Source organism: Bactrocera dorsalis, chromosome 2, assembly GCF_023373825.1.
Source record: "Bactrocera dorsalis isolate Fly_Bdor chromosome 2, ASM2337382v1, whole genome shotgun sequence".
Classification (NCBI taxonomy): Eukaryota; Metazoa; Arthropoda; class Insecta; order Diptera; family Tephritidae; genus Bactrocera; species Bactrocera dorsalis.
The window spans coordinates 22,387,352-22,404,790 of NC_064304.1; the positions used below are offsets into that span (position 1 = coordinate 22,387,352).

The window sequence follows — 17,439 nt, forward strand, 5'->3', positions numbered from 1 at the left end:
TCATTCCCACCTCGACTACTTACCAAAAAAAGTTGATGCGAGGGGAGAATACGGTGAACGATTTCATCAAGATATTAAGAAGATACAAAAAAGATACTTTTGGACGCTTCATAGAGACCTTCCTAATGTTTGTACCACAAGTAGTTTCACTGGGAAAAAGAAATGCATGTACTTAGTAATGATGTTCTATGACAAAAAGCTGTTCCCACGACAGTTGGAGTGAGTAACCGGTATGGACCCGGATTATTATTCGGCCAAGGACTGTCAATTCGGCACCATTCCGCTAAATTACTTCAGGTGTGTTTATTTTTTGCCGCTACAAAAGCAACAACAAAATTAAAGTAATTTTCGGAATTTAAACCCATAGGAACTACGCAAAAAAATCAAAACAGCTCTTCATTTTTTGCAGACTCATGATAGAGGCGATTCCGGCAAATGAGCTGGTTCTTGGGGAGAAAGGAACGTCTGCAAAATTTCATACATATCTAAAAGGTGATCCATTTCGAGGTTCCCTACTTTAAAGAAAAAGCACAGAAACTTCACATTTAATGGGGAATGTTAATTATCGTTCAAAAGAACATTCTTTGGCATTTATTTATTATCTCAGATGGTCCATCCGTTGAGTCAAATTTTCGATGACTTGTTCGAGTATTTCGACTGGGAACTGGCACATGGCACGCATGATGTTTTGTTCTAAGGCCTGAATCGAAGCGGGATTGTCCGCATAGACTTTAGACTTTACATATCCCAAGAACAAAAAGTCTAGCTGTGTGATATCACACGATTTTGGTGGCCAATGGACGGGCTCAAAACGTGAAATTATTATGATATCGATCACGAGCTTTAACTTCAAGCATCAAATATTTTTGAAAAAATATGGACCGATGATTTCACTTTCGCACATACCACACCAAACCTTGGCATTCTTGAATCTGTTCAGTTTGTTCTTCTTCTCAAATGCGGCAATTTTGCTCGTTTACATAACCATTAAGCCCAAAATGGGCCTCAACATTGAACAAAATTTGGCTCGAGAAAGTTGGATATTCTTGGAACTGTCCTAGAGCCCATAGAGCGAAGCGATGCCATTTGAAAAGTTCGATCGGCTTCAGTTCTTGCACAAGCTCTATTATACGTAAAATGCGCCAAGAGTGTTTCATACAACAGTACGAGTTGCTGCGAACGACGCCGCATCGTCTCTCCACGGTCTTCGTGTACACCCTGCGGCTGCTGTGTTTTCCTCACTGCCGGATGGTCGTGGTCTATTCGGTTGAATATTCTCCAATAATGATTAGTGGGTCTCAAATTGATGTTGCGAATAGTACGCTCGGCAGGCCGATTATGTTGACAATAAGTTGAGCGAAGCTCGCGAACAGTTTACAGAACATAAACTTTCGTAATATAATTGAACGATTTATAAACGTTGTTCAGGCGTAAGTCTTTCCATGATGGAATGCCAAACAATACTAAAGAGAAATAAACTGACAGCTTGACATGACGCGTGATCTGTCAAAAAAGGCTATTGGAAAAAGAACCTCTACTTGGATCACACGTTATGTCTCAAAAAGTTGTAGTGAAGTACGACTTTTTATGAAAAACTGCACATTTTTTTTAATCCATCTTTAGCATTTATTTCCATTGTGATTATTTATATTATCTAAGTTAATACGTATGTATGCGTAATTATCATTTCATTTATTTTACTTTCATATAGGTAAGTATATGTATATATATATATATATATTTGTATTTTTAATAAATTCACGTTTAACTAATATAAATGAAATTATAGCATAGCAAAGGCTTATACAGGAGTATTGGTATTTACACTTACCACCTGTGCAGCTAGATTTGTGAACATATAATTACAATAAAAATAATGGTTTCATTATTATTATTATAATTATTATTTCAAGCTCTACATAATAATAATTAAAATAAAAAGTAATAATAATAATAATAATAATAATAGATAATTGAGCATAAACTATACCAGGAGGTAATAAAGTATTACATTTATGCAAAAATTTGTGTACAAAAATGCCAACTTTCTATAAATTTATAAAAGAAAAATGCAACACATACAAAATAGTTTGACACTATGTGCCAATTTTTCAAAGAAACCAGTTGTTTTGTGGTAAATGCTTGTACATGTCTGCGTTTGTGTGCACAATGCTTGGCATACCAACCATTAATTCATACCAACACAACACTGTGTTGCTTGCTGGTTTTGTGGCAGCACACAAACAAACGTTGAATATCGTTGATGCAAGGTATATAGTATAGCATATGGTAGTGGGTATTGTATAAATCGAAGACATTTATATAATATTATTATTAAAAGATTTACATACATACAAATGGGGGGAGATGGCGTATAAAAAGGAATCGTTGCGAGCATTTTTGCGCCTCATACACAAATACTTATAAGTTAGTTAGAATACATAATTGAATTAATTCAGTTAATTGCAGCTAGTATATTATTGTTCTCTACGTAACTTTACTTTCGTTATCTGTGTTTCATACGCCTGAATAAGGTTAACAACGTGTTCACTTCATTGTTATTATTATTATTATTGTTTCTTTTTCGTTTTGTTTTTTTTTTTCTTTTTGTTTTTGTAAAAAAAATGTTATAAAAATGTTTTATGTTGAATGTATGACCTTATGACCTTTGCTGCAGACTTCTGACACACACAGAATGCGTGGTATAACGTTAATATTGTGTTTTAGTTTTCGCGCAGGATTTCTTGTCGAAAGGACATACATTATTCACATTACATTCACCAATATTATGCTTAATTGTTATTATAATTATCTTTTTTTTAATTTTTGCTTTTAATTTTAAACTACGTGGAATAACTGCGCACTTAAATGCAGACTTTTTAATGCTATTCATGTTAGATATTGGAATTGTTTTACACTCAGCTTTGCCTAATAATATACCTTTTAATATAACTTGCTGGTAATTGTGATAATTCTATGTAAATACTTGCAATACCAATTGGCGACATAGTCGAATGACGAATTAGGCAGTGTACATACGTACAGACATATGTGCACGAGCGTGATTTCAGCTATTTGACTTTAGATCCACTTAAAAAACACTAAGTGTCATTGACACGCTACATGCTCACACACGTTTACACACATGGTTCCACGTAATTGCCCGGAAAGAGGCCGGTCACACCGTCCATAACGCCTTCCCACCAACCATCATCGTTTTTCTTTAGCACATACAATACGGAGCTTTCTTGAAAACTCAATTCGTCATCTTTATCGGCATAATAATCGTAAATTGCGACAACTGTAATTACCGCAAGACATTTGTACACACTTATATTTGTTTTGGAATTTTTTATGTACATACCCTTTTCGATGTAGTTCTTTGGCACCCAACCGGGTAAATTCTGATCCTCGGGCACGATAGGCGCCAATTGACCTTGCCCTGCTGATGTCCTTGGCCGTCCAAAGTCCTGATGTTCCTCCTCCGGTGGTGGTGGAGGTGGTAGTGGTGGCGACTGTGAGCCAGGTCTTGCAAAGTTCACACTGAAATTATTTCTTTAAAAGGGTGGACAAACAATGCTTTATAAGATAAGAAGTAGTTATTCGAGATTAAAAGGAAAACAACTGACTGTAATCGCAATTATTTTTTTGTGAACTAACGTATTATGGTCCATAACCAAGAAATGTGTGTATTTTTAATTTATATAGAAATATTTTTTCTTTTATTTTACCTGTTACCATTCCTTAATGTGAGCAAATATGAAATATTATAAATGAATAACAATTCTTCTTATATTTTGCAACATACAATTTAATAACGAAACTCGATAACTTAACTCCCTAAAGAGGTATATTATATACCAAGATAGATAACTTATTTCTTGTTTATTACTAAGTTAACTCACTAAAATATCTGACAGTCAGTGCATTCAACTTTGCGTTGAATATGCAAATTGTAACGAAGTATTTGCATTTTTGACAGTTATCGAGTTTTGAATAAACAGCAAGCATCGCTGCATAACATACCTGTTGTGATTTCTGCCCAGTGTATGCATGCCAATGTGACTTTGCTCGCTAATTTCATGTTGTGAAACAGTGAGTGGCGATGGTGGCGCTAAAATGCAATTAATAATTAATTAATATAGTCTAATTGTGCATTTATTTACTTCTTTATAGTAAATTTACACTTACGCGGCATGCTGCTTCGATCGTCGTATGTTGTTGGCGGTGGTGGTGGCAAAGATTGCATCATACCCGCTGATGGTAAATTGACATGTGTTGCTATTTGCTGACTAGGCGGCATAGGCAGTGCACTATAACCACCACCACGTTCACGTTCACTAACTACACTTGGCGCACCGCTAGTGCTGCCCGGACCACCAATACCCATACTGCTGATACCAGTGACCGTGGTGCTTGAGGAAGCCGATGACATACGTTTTGGATGCCCAATCGGATAGTTGGGTGCATAGTGCGAAGGCACTTGGGGTGGATTAACAACCGGTGGCGTCCGATATTCACGCGAACTTTTGCCAAGCGTACCGGTATTACTCATTGACGATTTACCCAGCGTACCAGTATTTCCGCGTGTCATTTGCGGTGGTGTTGGTGGTTTTGTAGTTGGTGGCGGACCTACGGAAGGTGCCAGCGAAGATGTTGCCAATGATTGTATAGACCCGTGACTGGATCCACGATGTTTTTGTTGGCGTGTTTGCGTAGAATTAACACCGTGACCTATTTCATCTAATATCGAGTAGTCAATTGGCTTGCGTACATATTTGATTGGTTTTTCTGGATTAATAGGCGCGACTATTTTGAATTGACGTGAGCTTACTTTGTTAGCGGTAAGGACACCAATTTCACTGCAATGAATATACTTATATATTATATGCACACAAAATAATATGTTAATCTTACCGTCGTGCCACTTTTTCTTTGTGTATTTGCACAGTTTGAGCAATATGATTCATTTGTGATTCCATTTCGCATAATTGTTGTGCTTGCAACTCTAAAAGTTGCATATAACTATAAGCGAGGGTATTTATCTGATATGCCACACTGGCCAATGACTGCGTTGTATAGTTTTTGGTAGCCTCTAGTGCTGCTTTTTTATTCTCCTCACTAAATCAAATTATTATTACATTAATATGTATTGTAGTTATTTCTAAGACTCTAATACTCACCGATAATACGTGTCCTCACAGTAATCTGCAACACGTTCCAAATTTGTGTAACTATCACGCAAGCTTTGTCTGCCATCCGGAATTTCCGTACGTATTAATGATGCTAATTCGTCCATTATGTTTTCACTGGCCATGACCGACCATACGGCAACAGTTCAAAAATAAATTGATTCCGCTAAAATAAATAATTATTATAATATTTCACATTATTTATATTGGTTTGTTTGTCGGTGGGCAAGTGCAAAATATCTTTGCGGGTGTTGTCGCTCAAAACGTATTACTGCAGATATGTCAATAGACGTCAGCGCCGACGCCGGCAGCGACTTCAACGCAATCTACAACATAATTGGGAGCGCCCTGACGTGTGATTTCCTCTTGATTAATTTACGGTAATAAAAACACATTTACTGTCTACATTCACTTCTTATAAATTTACCTGAATGTTTTGTTCACTTTCTGACAATTTAAAATATATTTATTGTGCCAATATAATGAAAATATTTGCAATAAATATGAGCTCACATTTTTCAACTGCAAAAAATACGACGATGACGAACTATATAACGGATAACAGGAACAAAAGAAAATGTCAAATAATATTAAGTGTTGCATTTCTTATTATTTTTTGTAATGAAATTTTTTAATTGGAGTAATTATTTTATTTTATATATTTTTTTTAAATTTAATGTTTCTCTAAATATAAATTTACATTAAAACTAAATGGTACGTTTTATGAAAATATATAGTCTTAGTATAAAAGACTTTACAATGGCCCTCAAACTGTATCTAGCCAAAAACGCTATTTGAATGTAAAATTTTATCTTTCATAATTCTCATAGTGTATTTTGAAAAATAAATATTACTAAATTAAAAATGTGTCAAAGAACTAATTATGGACACTGTTTCTTTAAGGAAAGTTCCCTAGGGCGTTACTGAAGTGCTAAAAAGGGTTGAGCAAGAAGAGATGTTATACACTAATAAAAGTAATGAACATTTACTGCATTCTGTCGAAAAATTGTCGCTTCCTCTTCGCCATGTATGTAACGGGTGATTTTTTTGAGGTTAGGATTTTCATGCATTAGTATTTGACAGATCACGTGGGATTTCAGACATGGTGTCAAAGAGAAAGATGCTCAGTATGCTTTGACATTTCATCATGAATAGACTTACTAACGAGCAACGCTTGCAAATCATTGAATTTTATTACCAAAATCAGTGTTCGGTTCGAAATGTGTTTCGCGCTTTACGTCCGATTTATGGTCTACATAATCGACCAAGTGAGCAAACAATTAATGCGATTGTGACCAAGTTTCGCACTCAGTTTACTTTATTGGACATTAAACCAACCAGACGAATGCGTACAGTGCGTACAGAAGAGAATATTGCGTCTGTTTCTGAGAGTGTGGCTGAAGACCGTGAAATGTCGATTCGTCGCCGTTCGCAGCAACCGTATAAAATACAGCTCGTGCAAGAACTGAAGCCGAACGATCTGCCACAACGTCGAATTTTCAGTGAATGGGCCCTAGAAAAGTTGGCAGAAAATCCGCTTTTTTATCGACAAATTTTGTTCAGCGATGAGGCTGATTTCTGGTTGAATGGCTACGTAAATAAGCAAAATTGCCGCATTTGGGGTGAAGAGCAACCAGAAGCCGTTCAAGAACTGCCCATGCATCCCGAAAAATGCACTGTTTGGTGTGGTTTGTACGCTGGTGGAATCATTGGACCGTATTTTTTCAAAGATGCTGTTGGACGCAACGTTACGGTGAATGGCGATCGCTATCGTTCGATGCTAACAAACTTTTTGTTGCCAAAAATGGAAGAACTGAACTTGGTTGACATGTGGTTTCAACAAGATGGCGCTACATGCCACACAGCTCGCGATTCTATGGCCATTTTGAGGGAAAACTTCGGAGAACAATTCATCTCAAGAAATGGACCCGTAAGTTGGCCACCAAGATCATGCGATTTAACGCCTTTAGACTATTTTTTGTGGGGCTACGTCAAGTCTAAAGTCTACAGAAATAAGCCAGCAACTATTCCAGCTTTGGAAGACAACATTTCCGAAGAAATTCGGGCTATTCCGGCCGAAATGCTCGAAAAAGTTGCCCAAAATTGGACTTTCCGAATGGACCACCTAAGACGCAGCCGCGGTCAACATTTAAATGAAATTATCTTCAAAAATTAAATGTCATGAACCAATCTAACGTTTCAAATAAAGAACCGATGAGATTTTGCAAATTTTATGCGTTTTTTTTTAAAAAAAGTTATCAAGCTCTTAAAAAATCATACCTTTATATTTGATAAAATTAGTCAGAATAACCAAGCGATATCCTTTATCAATGCATGTAAAATATTACCACCGAGAAAGCAAAACTTTTTGAGGTAAGTGAATGTTTAACTCTTTACTTAATACTTTTTAACACGAAAAATAATATGTTTATTATTAAAGATCTTTTGGCAGAGATAAATTCAACAGTATCAAAATAGCATATGAAAAAGTTAATGTATATATGTACATAAGGTTTTCTGTATATACTATCTTACATGAAACATTATATGTATTCAATTTTGGCATCCCTTTACTTAAATAATAAATTAGTTTATTCGAATTTGTTGCAAAAAGTTGAAAAGTTCGCCAGTTGGCAATTTAGGAAGACACTACAGCTCCGAATGTCTGAATATAGTTTTTTCAATAGTATCCTGTATTTTTTCCACTTTACGTGTTTGTTTCTTAATATGGTCTTCCATATCTTCGAAGCGACCGCTTTTGTCTTTTTGCTTCTCATTCTAAAAAAATATATTTTATTAAAAAACGATCTGTAAGTATTAAATGCGAATACCTACTTTGTATTTCTCTTTTTGCATTGCATGCTCAGCATGTAGATTGCGAAGTTTGAGTAGCCTGCTCTCAAAATGGTGCAATTCATATTTAATCGAACTCAATTCCTTTTCCGTAAAATTGCTGGCTTGTGCAACGCGCCATAGGCCTTGTACTTTTGGTTCAACAAATTCCTGACTATGTGGTCCGGAAGAAACCAAACGTTCCAAACGTTCATAATGATCTTTAATACCATGATGGTGATCGCGCAATTTGTTTATGTCGCTTTCATATTTTTTCAAATTCATTTCAGGAGTATTAATTTCATTTTCATTTGGATCATTTGCCACCATGTTAAATATATCAAGCTCATCTTCATTTACGGCATCTACAAATGTATAAAATTAATCATGTATTATCAGCTATACGAGTATATTATTTATTACATACTTTCATGCTTTGGGCCGTTCGTGGAACCTATGTCTTCCAATAAACTATAGTATACATCGACTTTATCTTGATGATGTTGAAATTCTTCTTTAAGTGAATCCAGTTCTTCCTTAGTGAATCCCGCTACTTCCGCCTTAGCCCAAAGGCGATTTAGTTTTTTGTCCTTAAATGCACTTTTATTCAGATGACTGTCTTCTGGGTCATAAAATTTCTAACGAAGGTTACGATTTTTATTAAATTGTGTTATTGTCTATTTAAAATCCATACTACCTACCTTATATGGTTTAACCTTGTCTTTATCTTGCGTATCTTCGAAATGTTCCAACAGATCGTACGTGCTCATTATACCAACCAATTTTTGGCGTAGTTCAGCTTCTTTAATGCCTTCCTTATCTTTATGCTGTGAGCTCAATTGTTTCCATGCGATCTCTTCCTTATCTTGTATTTTAAGTTCCATATACAAAGACTTCAGTTTTAGCTCAGTCAGTCTCTAATCATATAAAAATTAATATTAGTCTTAATTATTTAACCTATTTAGGTCTGTGTATAGTATTGTTATCACTTACACTTTGTGCTTTAGCCCAGACCAAATTTAGTTTGGCCATTCGGAAGGGTCGTTGTAGATTACGGAAGTCGGGGTCATATCGCTCAGTTGTAAGTTTAAACTCGCCTTCATACGATTTTTCTTTCGATTTGTGTTGTTTTTGTTGTGTGTTGTATTGTTGTTCATTAGCTTCACGAGAATATTTCTTACTTTGTTTTTTATCTCCAATTGCCAAATGCATTTGCAAGAGCAAAAATACCAGCACAACGTGCATAAAAATCTTCATAATTTAAACTTTTATTATAAACTAATCTAAGAAAAATCTACACCGTATGAAAAATTTAATTGCCGAAATTCTTATAAAGTGCCGACGGTGCAGATTAGTGTTGTTTAATATTTTAGAAGACGGATGTTGAAGAACCGATTACTTGTGGACCATTTTTAGTGGTTACTTAATCAGTACTAAACGTATATATTGCTATAAAATATTTTATGATATTTTATTTTTTAAGTTTTACTCACTTTCTTATGCTTTGGGAATATATGTATATACATATATTTTAAATTATTTAGTACTGTGTATTCAAAACTTTAAAGTGCATACTAAAAATGTAGTTAGTGTCCACAACAGCTGATATTCACACTGCTCTGAGCTCACTGAATGCTTTCATAAAAAGTGGACGCTAAATAATGTAAACAAAATATAACACGGTTCAAAACAATTGATTAAATACGGTCGAAAATACCAAGTGAACAGAATTATGTTCTAAATAAATATTTAATTCTAAACCAAGATGGATAAAGCATAGTATTGTAAAGCAGAGTAACAATCAAGATATAAGTGAGTAACTGCTGAAAAACCAAAAGGCCAAATTATACTAGCCGAACTTCTAGTTGTTATCCGTATAAGCGAAGCTGTCAATTTAAGGCAGTAGGTCAGTACGCATTTAGCCACATATCAGTAGCAAAAGTTTGTTATTATATTATATATTTCTTGTGGAAACCAGAAAATAGCACCACGTTCGACATGGCTGGTCAGTCGCTTTGGGTGTCTATAGCTAGCTTTTTAGCAGCTTTTTAGGCGCACTTCAAGTACCTGCCTTTATTTTGGTAATGTTGTATGTAGGTGTATCAATTATACACCATTTGCACACTGTGAAAGGGTCAAGCAGATGTATAGAATAATTAAAAAAGTTGTTAGACAAAACTGACTTTGAAAAGTCATTTGATGAGTCGACGCTACGAGTTTTCGAGAAGTTCTGCGGAAGATTTGGAATGATTAGTTATATGAGATATACGACGACATTGACGTAATTCAGCCAATTAATAGACAGCGGCTACGCTGGTTAGGTCATTTGCCAGTTGCCAGTAGATTTGAAAGATATAACCCTCAAAAAATAAATACCAAAGAATGTTCTTTCGAATGCTAATAAGCTTTCCCCATTAAATTTGAAGTTTCTGTATTTTTTCCTTAAGCAAGCAGGGAACCTCGAAATGGATCATCCTTTAGATGCAAAAAGCTCAAGTTTTCAGAGAACATTCTAAAATATTTGTTCATTTGATATATACGCAAAAACATGAGTTTTTTTTTTAATTTACAAGTGGATATAACCACTTCACGGAGATCGTTTCAGAACAAATTCGCTAAAATTAAAACAAATTGCTGATTTGCCCAAGCGGGTTTATTATATTGATAGATCATAAGTCGTTCAAGTTAAATACACACATACTGTATAAACAATTACAAATAATATGGAGAAAAAATACAAACAAAAAAGTGCAAATAAATCAAAATAATGAAAATGGGGAAAAAGTAATATTTTGAAAATTACATTGTTTGCTATACAGAAAACAATAAAACTTAAAAGTTGTAATTAAAGAATGCTTAATAAAAAAAAAATATATATAAAATAAGTGCGAATATGTGCCGTTCACTTGTGTGAGGTGAATTAAAAATTTAGTAATTGTGAAGCTAATTTGTAGTCTGCATGTGCAACTCAATGTAGGTCCATTTCTTCGGTAAGCAGTGTTAAAACCGTATTTAAACGATCTTGCCAAGCCCTTCCCCTCTCATTATCGTCAAGAAGAGCCCTTAGCTGATTGTCCAATTCAGCACGGAATTCACTTACTCTCTCGTCGATTTTCTGCACAATCGACAATATTCGGTTATTAAACGAACGTTTTCTAGCTGGATTTCCTTCTTCGAATACTGAAAATAAAATCAATGTCCATTAAAGTGCTAAGCAATGTAAAGTTCATTTCTAAATACTTGATTCTTCACTACATGATGTGTTTATGGATTCAGAGTCGGAAGAACACCCAATATCAGGTTTCCAAATATAACTGTATTGACCGGTAGTAACTTCTGAAAGAGAAAATATATATGTAAATGCGTGTGAAAATGTTCGATCTTACTAGGCACTCGTACTTACCTAATGTGGCACCAACGATGTTGTCTGGAAATTGCCTCACTTTAATATAAAAGAAAAATTATTGCAATATAGTACAACAATTAAGGAGTACAGTGCCAGTAAACTACCTCGTGCAAAAATTGCGTCATTTAATTCTCTGCGTACTGGTTCCTTGGGGGGATCCATTATAACACTTTCTACGTCGATGAAGTGTTGGTGGTTTACCGGATCTAAATTATGTATATAAGTAGTATAAATTGGCAATTTACATAGATGTATATTATTTTATATGCTTACATGTGTACATATGTACCAACCTGTTATAAAACACCTGACATTCCTAACTTCACCATTTATCTTGACCGTGGAGGGAAACATGCTTGCGAATTAAATGTGGAACAAAATTAAAAATGGACAAAACGACAAAGATACTGGACTTGTGTTGTCTAGAAATGAAATGACGAGCAGTTGGTTTGACAACAGCTTTTTTCCAACGAATTGCTTGCGGTTTATCTATTGTATTTGTTGGCCGAATGACATGTAGCGGTTATATTCTCATCTTATTGCCTCTATTCGTTTAGGGTATGTTTGCTTCGAACTGGAAGTTGTCTCCATTAATAACTTATCCTTTAGGTAATTAATTTGCATTGAAGGCTCAAAATTTGTATTTCCAAGTTAACTGTCGGCAAGTATTCTTAAAACAGAAAAAAACGTAAACTTTGGCTGCCTCGAAGGTAAAATACCCTGGATTATACAAAATAATTCATACAAGAAATAGCTTCTGATCGGTAAGTTTGTACAGCAGCTTTATGATATAGTGGTCCGATATGAACAATTTCTTCAGAGATTGTATCTTTGCCTTGGATAATAATCCATGTAAAATTTCGTGCAGATATGTCAAATAAATAAGTTTGTAGGGGGAAAACGACCGCATGCAAATTTTCAGATCGATATCTCAAAAACTAAGAATGCCAACAAAGAACTGAGTTCAAGCTTAAATTCAAATTGAACAAGCGCGGTAGAAGCAAATAGTTTCCAATCTAGCGATCAACGCTAAGTTTGCCCGTAGGGTGAGTATTTTCATATTTACGCAATACGCACATTTACACTCAGTGGGCACCGTAATTGATTGCGTATTGTAATATGTAATAACTAATTTTAAAAACAAAATTCAAAAATTTGGGTGTGTTATTTTTTATTCAAGGTGTTAAATAGGGTCAATGAAGTCAGATACAGATAACACACCCAGTTACAGGAATTCCAGCAACTTTTTACACATATAAACTATTTGTGTTTTTTTTTTATAATCGTAGATCATGTGTGGTAGAAATTATTCGGTTCCCATGTCAATGACCACGTTTTCCAACACTTCGAGTACGTGATCATTCCATTCTCTTGTACGATTGTTCGACTGATTGAGACATTCCGCTTGTTTTGTTGTAGTTCTAGTGAAATATTTAATTTTTTCCTTTATAATCTTGACTCTCTTTAGTACTCGTTTATTTATCCTACGCTTTTCCTCAGCTGTTTCTTCACTGCCTATAAATAAAAAAAATGCTGTTATAAATGAAAAGGAATGCAAGTAAGTTAAATAGCACCTGAAGCCTCTGAACTTATGTCATCATCGGAATTAGATGAACAACTTTCTTCATCATCTTCCTCAATAGATTGCAAGAGCTTAGGAACCCGTACCCTCAATTGATGTACAGGACCTGTAGAGTTACCGGATTAATAATTATATGCAATCAGATGTTAAAAAAAGAAAATTTGTTAATTTCGGTTGCACCGAATGGATCATTGGTATTTTTCAATATTACTGTTATATATTGTATACTCACCGTAAGATACAACTACAGGACCCAATGGATAACTTCGGACTTGAAAAATAAAATATTTGAAATTATAATTGTACATTGTGTAATAATAAAAACTTTAACATACCAGGATCTAAGCAAGGATCAGTAACTGTGTTCAAAAGACTTATATCGACTATTGAAGAAGGCGCCCCAACAAATAGGTTATATGTTCTGCTTGACTCATCTAAATATGTATATGCATAAATATATTAAATATATGTATTTGAGAGCAAATTTATTCGGGTACATACTATAAACGAACCGCTTAACTGGCACATGGTCTTCTCGAACTGCAGGTACTGCGGGAAACATTTTCTTAAATTATTACAAAAAGAACACAAGACTTTGAAAAAAGACGAGAACACAAACGTACAACGACTTTGGTGGTCAAAAGGCAAATGGACGATTGTAACATAAGGGCAAAAACAGATAACTTAACTTTGACATTCAATTCAACGGTTTTCTTACGGTTTCCTGTTATTGTTGTTGCAGCTAGAACTATCTTCTCTGATGTGCGTATTCATTTTCAGAATGAATAAATTCATAGTTTAGGTAGGCATGAAAGTTTATAAATATTGCAAAATAGAGAGAAATCTTCACTTGTAACTATCAGAAAACCTTAAATTTTAATCAAATAATCTAAAATTTTAATTTATTGTTTTGTTTTCATTAAATTATTTTTACAAACATATTTTTTACGCAGATTGCAACCCTGCTGTCAACGTATTTTTCCGTTTCACTTTGTTTTGTCAGTAACAGCTGTTCAACTGCAATTGAGAATTCCTTGATTAAAAACAAAAAAAAAAACTGTTGCAGATCTCTGGTTGCAGCGTACATAATGGATCAATTTGATAGTGAAAGCTACTGGAATCGTTCGTCGAGCAGAGGGTTCAGTTTCGACGATGATGAGGATGTTCAAGGTGTAACTGCTGCTGGCAGTAATGTGAATGTGAACAATATACTTAATGACTACGATACGATCTCAGAGGCGAGCTTCGACAATAGCGCTGCAGGCAGTGCACTTAATCTGTCAATAAAATCTGTAATCTCTGAGGAAGCATTAAAAATGCTAATCCAAGAACAAACACTTGATGACCGTATAATGTCGAAGGGTGTTGCGCCGGAAGAGGAGTTGCGTTTGCTACGCAGGCAAATACAAACCACTTTTTACAATCCCTCACCAGAAGCCACCGCGTATAAACTATTGCTTGGCAAATGTGCGTCTTTGGAAGTATTTAAATCTATGCACGAAAAAGAGCAATTGTTAGATGCAGTGCTGAAGTGTGGCGGCGGTGATGCCGTTATAGGTGTGCTACTTTTCTTAAAAAAGACATTAAATCACAAAAATTTTCTCAAAATTCTCGAACAAAGACCACAAGCCTTGCAAAGCTATATTGGCTATCTGCAGCAGCGACAGAGCCAAGAAGCTGTCGAAGTGCTACAACACTTTGGCAAACATCAAGAAGCATCATTAATACAATTTAAATCTGCTATGACCTGTAATAATCTGCAACAACGCAAACAAAAATTGTTACAACTACTCGATCAATATAGCGGTGACATGGGTGTGGTGAGCGTCTATTTACCACACTTTGAAGCAGCATTAAAGCTGCTTGAGCTGATCGAGAAAGAGCGAAATACATTGGACAATCTGGTGGATATAAACTCAACCCCCATTGAGGTGCTATATCAATGCTGCCGTAAGCACAGCAACTGGAAGGAACAGGATTTGACACGAGCTACATCACCTTTTCGTCTGAGTGCCGATCTCCATATTTCACCAGCGCAATTCGAATGGACTGCTTTGAATGAACGCGCAAATGCGCAGGCCTACGCTGATTTGGAGAGTGTTTTCGAACGTGTGCCTGCTTGGCTACCGCTGAAACAGAAACAATTTCACATAAGTTTCTCATTAGAATTGGCAGTGCTTCGTCTATATGCGTTGCAAGCGCCCACGAGCGTGCTGTACATGTTCCTATCGAAGATGAGTAATACGACGGAAAAATTGGAGCTAGCTAAGCGTGTTAAGTGCGTGCGTGCGGTTGTCGATGCTTTAGCTGGCATGAAGGATGCAAATCAATTGACGCAACTAAAAGACAGTTTGCCGGAGCGTTCAGAGGAGCAATTCTATTGTGAAAAAGCGTTGAAAACGCTGCAAACAAAGCGTTGGACCACGGATAATATTAAGTTGAAATTATAGTGCGGAGTAATATTTATTTGTGTATGATTTGAATCTCGGACAACTGCACATGGTTTTTAAAAAATTATTACCAGCGATATATTAATAAGCGTAAATATATATTTTTGTTCAATGCAATTAAGTTGAAAAAAAAAATATTTGAAAAGGTATGCACAACTATTTTTTACGAAATTCATTTTATTATTTAGGAAAAAACGTTTATTTTTTATTTAAATTTCTTGATATTACTATATTTTATGATGTTTATGGTATGTTTTATGTCTGTACTTGTTTATTCGCAAATTCTTTGCTGAACTCCTACAGTTTTAATCGCATGTTTTTCTATTTTTTGTAACTGGAAATTTCCAAGATCACAAGCTGTCAACGTACAAAACCGTTGTGTTTATGGATGTGTACAGATTTGGTTATGTTTTGTTTTGTCTTTTTTTTTAGTTACTGTACTTATGACTGTATTATTGTTTCAATTTGAATTTTTATACATTATTTTATATGCAAATTATTAACTAAATGATCATTTGTGTAAAAAATGTAAAGCAGTTTTATTTTTGCAAAATATTTTAGGCAAAAAAATGTGAAATTTATACGTTGAAAAACGTTCACTAAAGCAATGCAAGTTTGACTATATAGTTACTACAAGTTTTTTACTTTTTCTCTTTTGTATTATATTTTAATTTATTATTTGCTAGGCGCGTTAAGCGTAAAGCACAAGTCGCTAGACAAAGCGAACTTAGAAACTAACTTAAATTTTCAATTTAAAGTTGCATTTACCAATTTTTATTTACTTTTCACTAACGGTATATATTTAACTATGTGCTTCAGAAAGTAATTGGTTATTTATCTACTTGGTATTTTTCTTTGAAATACCTCAGATTTGAGTTTTTGAAATTGTGTATGTTGATAATATTTAGTGGGTGCCTTATACATGTCTATGTAGTTGTATGTATATGTATTATTTAAAATAGCGGAAGTAAAAATAGGTGAAAAAGGAGATTTTTACATATAATAAAATGGAATATACATAAACGCGGAAGGAAAATTTCTTATGAAAAATTTGGAAAATAAACCAAGAAATAAAATTTTACGGAAATACAGCTTTGAGTTAAGCTAAAAAGTTAATGACAGAGGACCTCTAGATATTAAGCGTTCGACAATTGAGAGATTTGTTACTAAAAATTTTAGTTTACTAATAAAAAATATTTCAAAATATAAAAACATACTAAACTTGAGAATTAAGGGTTGCGGATTTTGAAATAAAAAAAATTTGGATTAATAATTAGATTTGGAATTGAAACTTTTTTTTAATCTAAGAAGTCGTACTTATACCATTTTGAATCAAACATTAAATTTTCCATAAACATCTTGGATTAAAAATTTGATTTTCAATTTTAGAATACGAAGTATGCGAACGTGAAAAATTTTTAATGCATCATTTGCAACCCTATAAAAAAATTGAATTATTATTATTTTTAATGAAAAAATTTATATGGAAAAAAATAAAAATAATGCAGTAAAGTACTTAAAGTTGACTAATTTCCGACAGTTGATTTAACCGGACCTAAATATGCCACGAACTGGCCTCTTAACCCTTAAATGCATGATGATGTATATATACATCAGTGTTTTCTTCCTTACATAATTTCTAAACGGTAACTCAAACACAGTATTTTTTACTTTTATTAGGTGCTAAAAATATCTGTGTTGACTTTTGAATGCAAACTTTCATGATATGACATTTCACTTTTTAATTTTAATAATTTGACAGCTTGGCGCGCCACTTAAAAAATACACACTTGGTATTTAAAAAGGAAAAATCATGCATTTAAGGGTTAAAACTAAAATTGGCATTCAATTGCAACAAAAATGAATTACAAAACTATTAAATTAATATATGTAAAATAAAAAGTGCTTTCCATCCAAACTAAAATTAGTTAAATTCAAACTCGCTTACTTTTGATCTTTGAAAGGAACTTTCATGGG

The 17,439-nt window shown here is 34.3% G+C and overlaps 5 protein-coding genes across 8 annotated transcripts; 1 reads left to right on the top strand and 4 right to left on the bottom strand.

Moving 5' to 3' along the window:
• Window positions 1–2,660: 2,660 nt before the first annotated feature.
• On the bottom strand, window positions 2,661–5,802 carry LOC105233224 (abl interactor 2). Of its 3 annotated transcripts, none has more exons than XM_049449265.1 (7): window positions 5,706–5,802; window positions 5,184–5,358; window positions 4,918–5,121; window positions 4,192–4,862; window positions 4,027–4,114; window positions 3,365–3,555; window positions 2,661–3,301 (listed from the first exon to the last, which is right to left on the bottom strand). In XM_049449265.1, the coding sequence occupies exons 2-7, from the start codon at window positions 5,315–5,317 to the stop codon at window positions 3,138–3,140; spliced, it is 1,452 nt and encodes a 483-aa protein (XP_049305222.1). In that variant the 5' UTR covers window positions 5,318–5,358; window positions 5,706–5,802; the 3' UTR covers window positions 2,661–3,137. The 3 variants fall into 3 exon arrangements, with proteins under 3 accessions (XP_049305222.1, XP_029409240.1, XP_011213531.1); XM_029553380.2 differs by having other exon boundaries at window positions 3,365–3,543; window positions 5,620–5,773; XM_011215229.4 differs by having other exon boundaries at window positions 5,620–5,772.
• Window positions 5,803–7,593: 1,791 nt separating this feature from the next.
• Window positions 7,594–9,389, bottom strand: LOC105233225 (alpha-2-macroglobulin receptor-associated protein). Its single transcript, XM_049449267.1, has 5 exons — window positions 9,018–9,389; window positions 8,726–8,941; window positions 8,452–8,662; window positions 8,028–8,389; window positions 7,594–7,970 (listed from the first exon to the last, which is right to left on the bottom strand). Exons 1-5 carry the CDS (start codon window positions 9,279–9,281, stop codon window positions 7,842–7,844), a joined length of 1,182 nt encoding a protein of 393 aa, XP_049305224.1. The 5' UTR covers window positions 9,282–9,389; the 3' UTR covers window positions 7,594–7,841.
• A 282-nt stretch (window positions 9,390–9,671) lies between these two features.
• LOC105233228 (vacuolar protein sorting-associated protein 16B) lies at window positions 9,672–16,762 on the top strand. Of its 2 annotated transcripts, none has more exons than XM_049449266.1 (2): window positions 9,672–9,836; window positions 13,966–16,762. In XM_049449266.1, exon 2 carries the CDS (start codon window positions 14,101–14,103, stop codon window positions 15,460–15,462), a length of 1,362 nt encoding a protein of 453 aa, XP_049305223.1. In that variant the 5' UTR covers window positions 9,672–9,836; window positions 13,966–14,100; the 3' UTR covers window positions 15,463–16,762. The 2 variants fall into 2 exon arrangements, with proteins under 2 accessions (XP_049305223.1, XP_011213537.2); XM_011215235.4 differs by lacking the exon at window positions 9,672–9,836 and adding an exon at window positions 12,048–12,194 and having other exon boundaries at window positions 14,016–16,762.
• On the bottom strand, window positions 10,697–11,949 carry LOC105233226 (uncharacterized). Its single transcript, XM_011215233.4, has 5 exons — window positions 11,724–11,949; window positions 11,535–11,636; window positions 11,428–11,466; window positions 11,265–11,360; window positions 10,697–11,204 (listed from the first exon to the last, which is right to left on the bottom strand). The coding sequence occupies exons 1-5, from the start codon at window positions 11,782–11,784 to the stop codon at window positions 10,993–10,995; spliced, it is 510 nt and encodes a 169-aa protein (XP_011213535.2). The 5' UTR covers window positions 11,785–11,949; the 3' UTR covers window positions 10,697–10,992.
• Window positions 12,585–13,674, bottom strand: LOC105233227 (uncharacterized). The gene is made up of 5 exons (XM_011215234.4): window positions 13,514–13,674; window positions 13,348–13,446; window positions 13,245–13,283; window positions 13,005–13,118; window positions 12,585–12,945 (listed from the first exon to the last, which is right to left on the bottom strand). Exons 1-5 carry the CDS (start codon window positions 13,572–13,574, stop codon window positions 12,737–12,739), a joined length of 522 nt encoding a protein of 173 aa, XP_011213536.1. The 5' UTR covers window positions 13,575–13,674; the 3' UTR covers window positions 12,585–12,736.
• Window positions 16,763–17,439: the final 677 nt, after the last annotated feature.

What these genes read in the sequence shown, in the direction of transcription:
- LOC105233224 (XM_049449265.1), bottom strand. Translation starts at nt 5,317, where the DNA reads ATGGCCAGTGAAAACATAATGGACGAATTAGCATCATTAATACGTACG. An exon ending in CGATCGAAGCAGCATGCCGC is followed by an intron (nt 4,115 to 4,191) that starts GTAAGTGTAAAT and finishes ATTGCATTTTAG; the next exon opens with CGCCACCATCGCCACTCACT. An exon ending in CTGGGCAGAAATCACAACAG is followed by an intron (nt 3,556 to 4,026) that starts GTATGTTATGCA and finishes ACCCTTTTAAAG; the next exon opens with AAATAATTTCAGTGTGAACT.
- LOC105233227 (XM_011215234.4), bottom strand. Translation starts at nt 13,574, where the DNA reads ATGTTTCCCGCAGTACCTGCAGTTCGAGAAGACCATGTGCCAGTTAAG. An exon ending in AGTTAAGCGGTTCGTTTATA is followed by an intron (nt 13,447 to 13,513) that starts GTATGTACCCGA and finishes ATACATATTTAG; the next exon opens with ATGAGTCAAGCAGAACATAT. An exon ending in TCCTGTAGTTGTATCTTACG is followed by an intron (nt 13,119 to 13,244) that starts GTGAGTATACAA and finishes GTAACTCTACAG; the next exon opens with GTCCTGTACATCAATTGAGG.
- LOC105233226 (XM_011215233.4), bottom strand. Translation starts at nt 11,784, where the DNA reads ATGTTTCCCTCCACGGTCAAGATAAATGGTGAAGTTAGGAATGTCAGG. An exon ending in TGACGCAATTTTTGCACGAG is followed by an intron (nt 11,467 to 11,534) that starts GTAGTTTACTGG and finishes TTTATATTAAAG; the next exon opens with TGAGGCAATTTCCAGACAAC. An exon ending in CATCGTTGGTGCCACATTAG is followed by an intron (nt 11,361 to 11,427) that starts GTAAGTACGAGT and finishes TTTCTCTTTCAG; the next exon opens with AAGTTACTACCGGTCAATAC.
- LOC105233228 (XM_049449266.1), top strand. Translation starts at nt 14,101, where the DNA reads ATGGATCAATTTGATAGTGAAAGCTACTGGAATCGTTCGTCGAGCAGA.
- LOC105233225 (XM_049449267.1), bottom strand. Translation starts at nt 9,281, where the DNA reads ATGAAGATTTTTATGCACGTTGTGCTGGTATTTTTGCTCTTGCAAATG. An exon ending in GAACGGCCCAAAGCATGAAA is followed by an intron (nt 8,390 to 8,451) that starts GTATGTAATAAA and finishes ATACATTTGTAG; the next exon opens with ATGCCGTAAATGAAGATGAG. An exon ending in TGCAAAAAGAGAAATACAAA is followed by an intron (nt 7,971 to 8,027) that starts GTAGGTATTCGC and finishes ATATTTTTTTAG; the next exon opens with AATGAGAAGCAAAAAGACAA.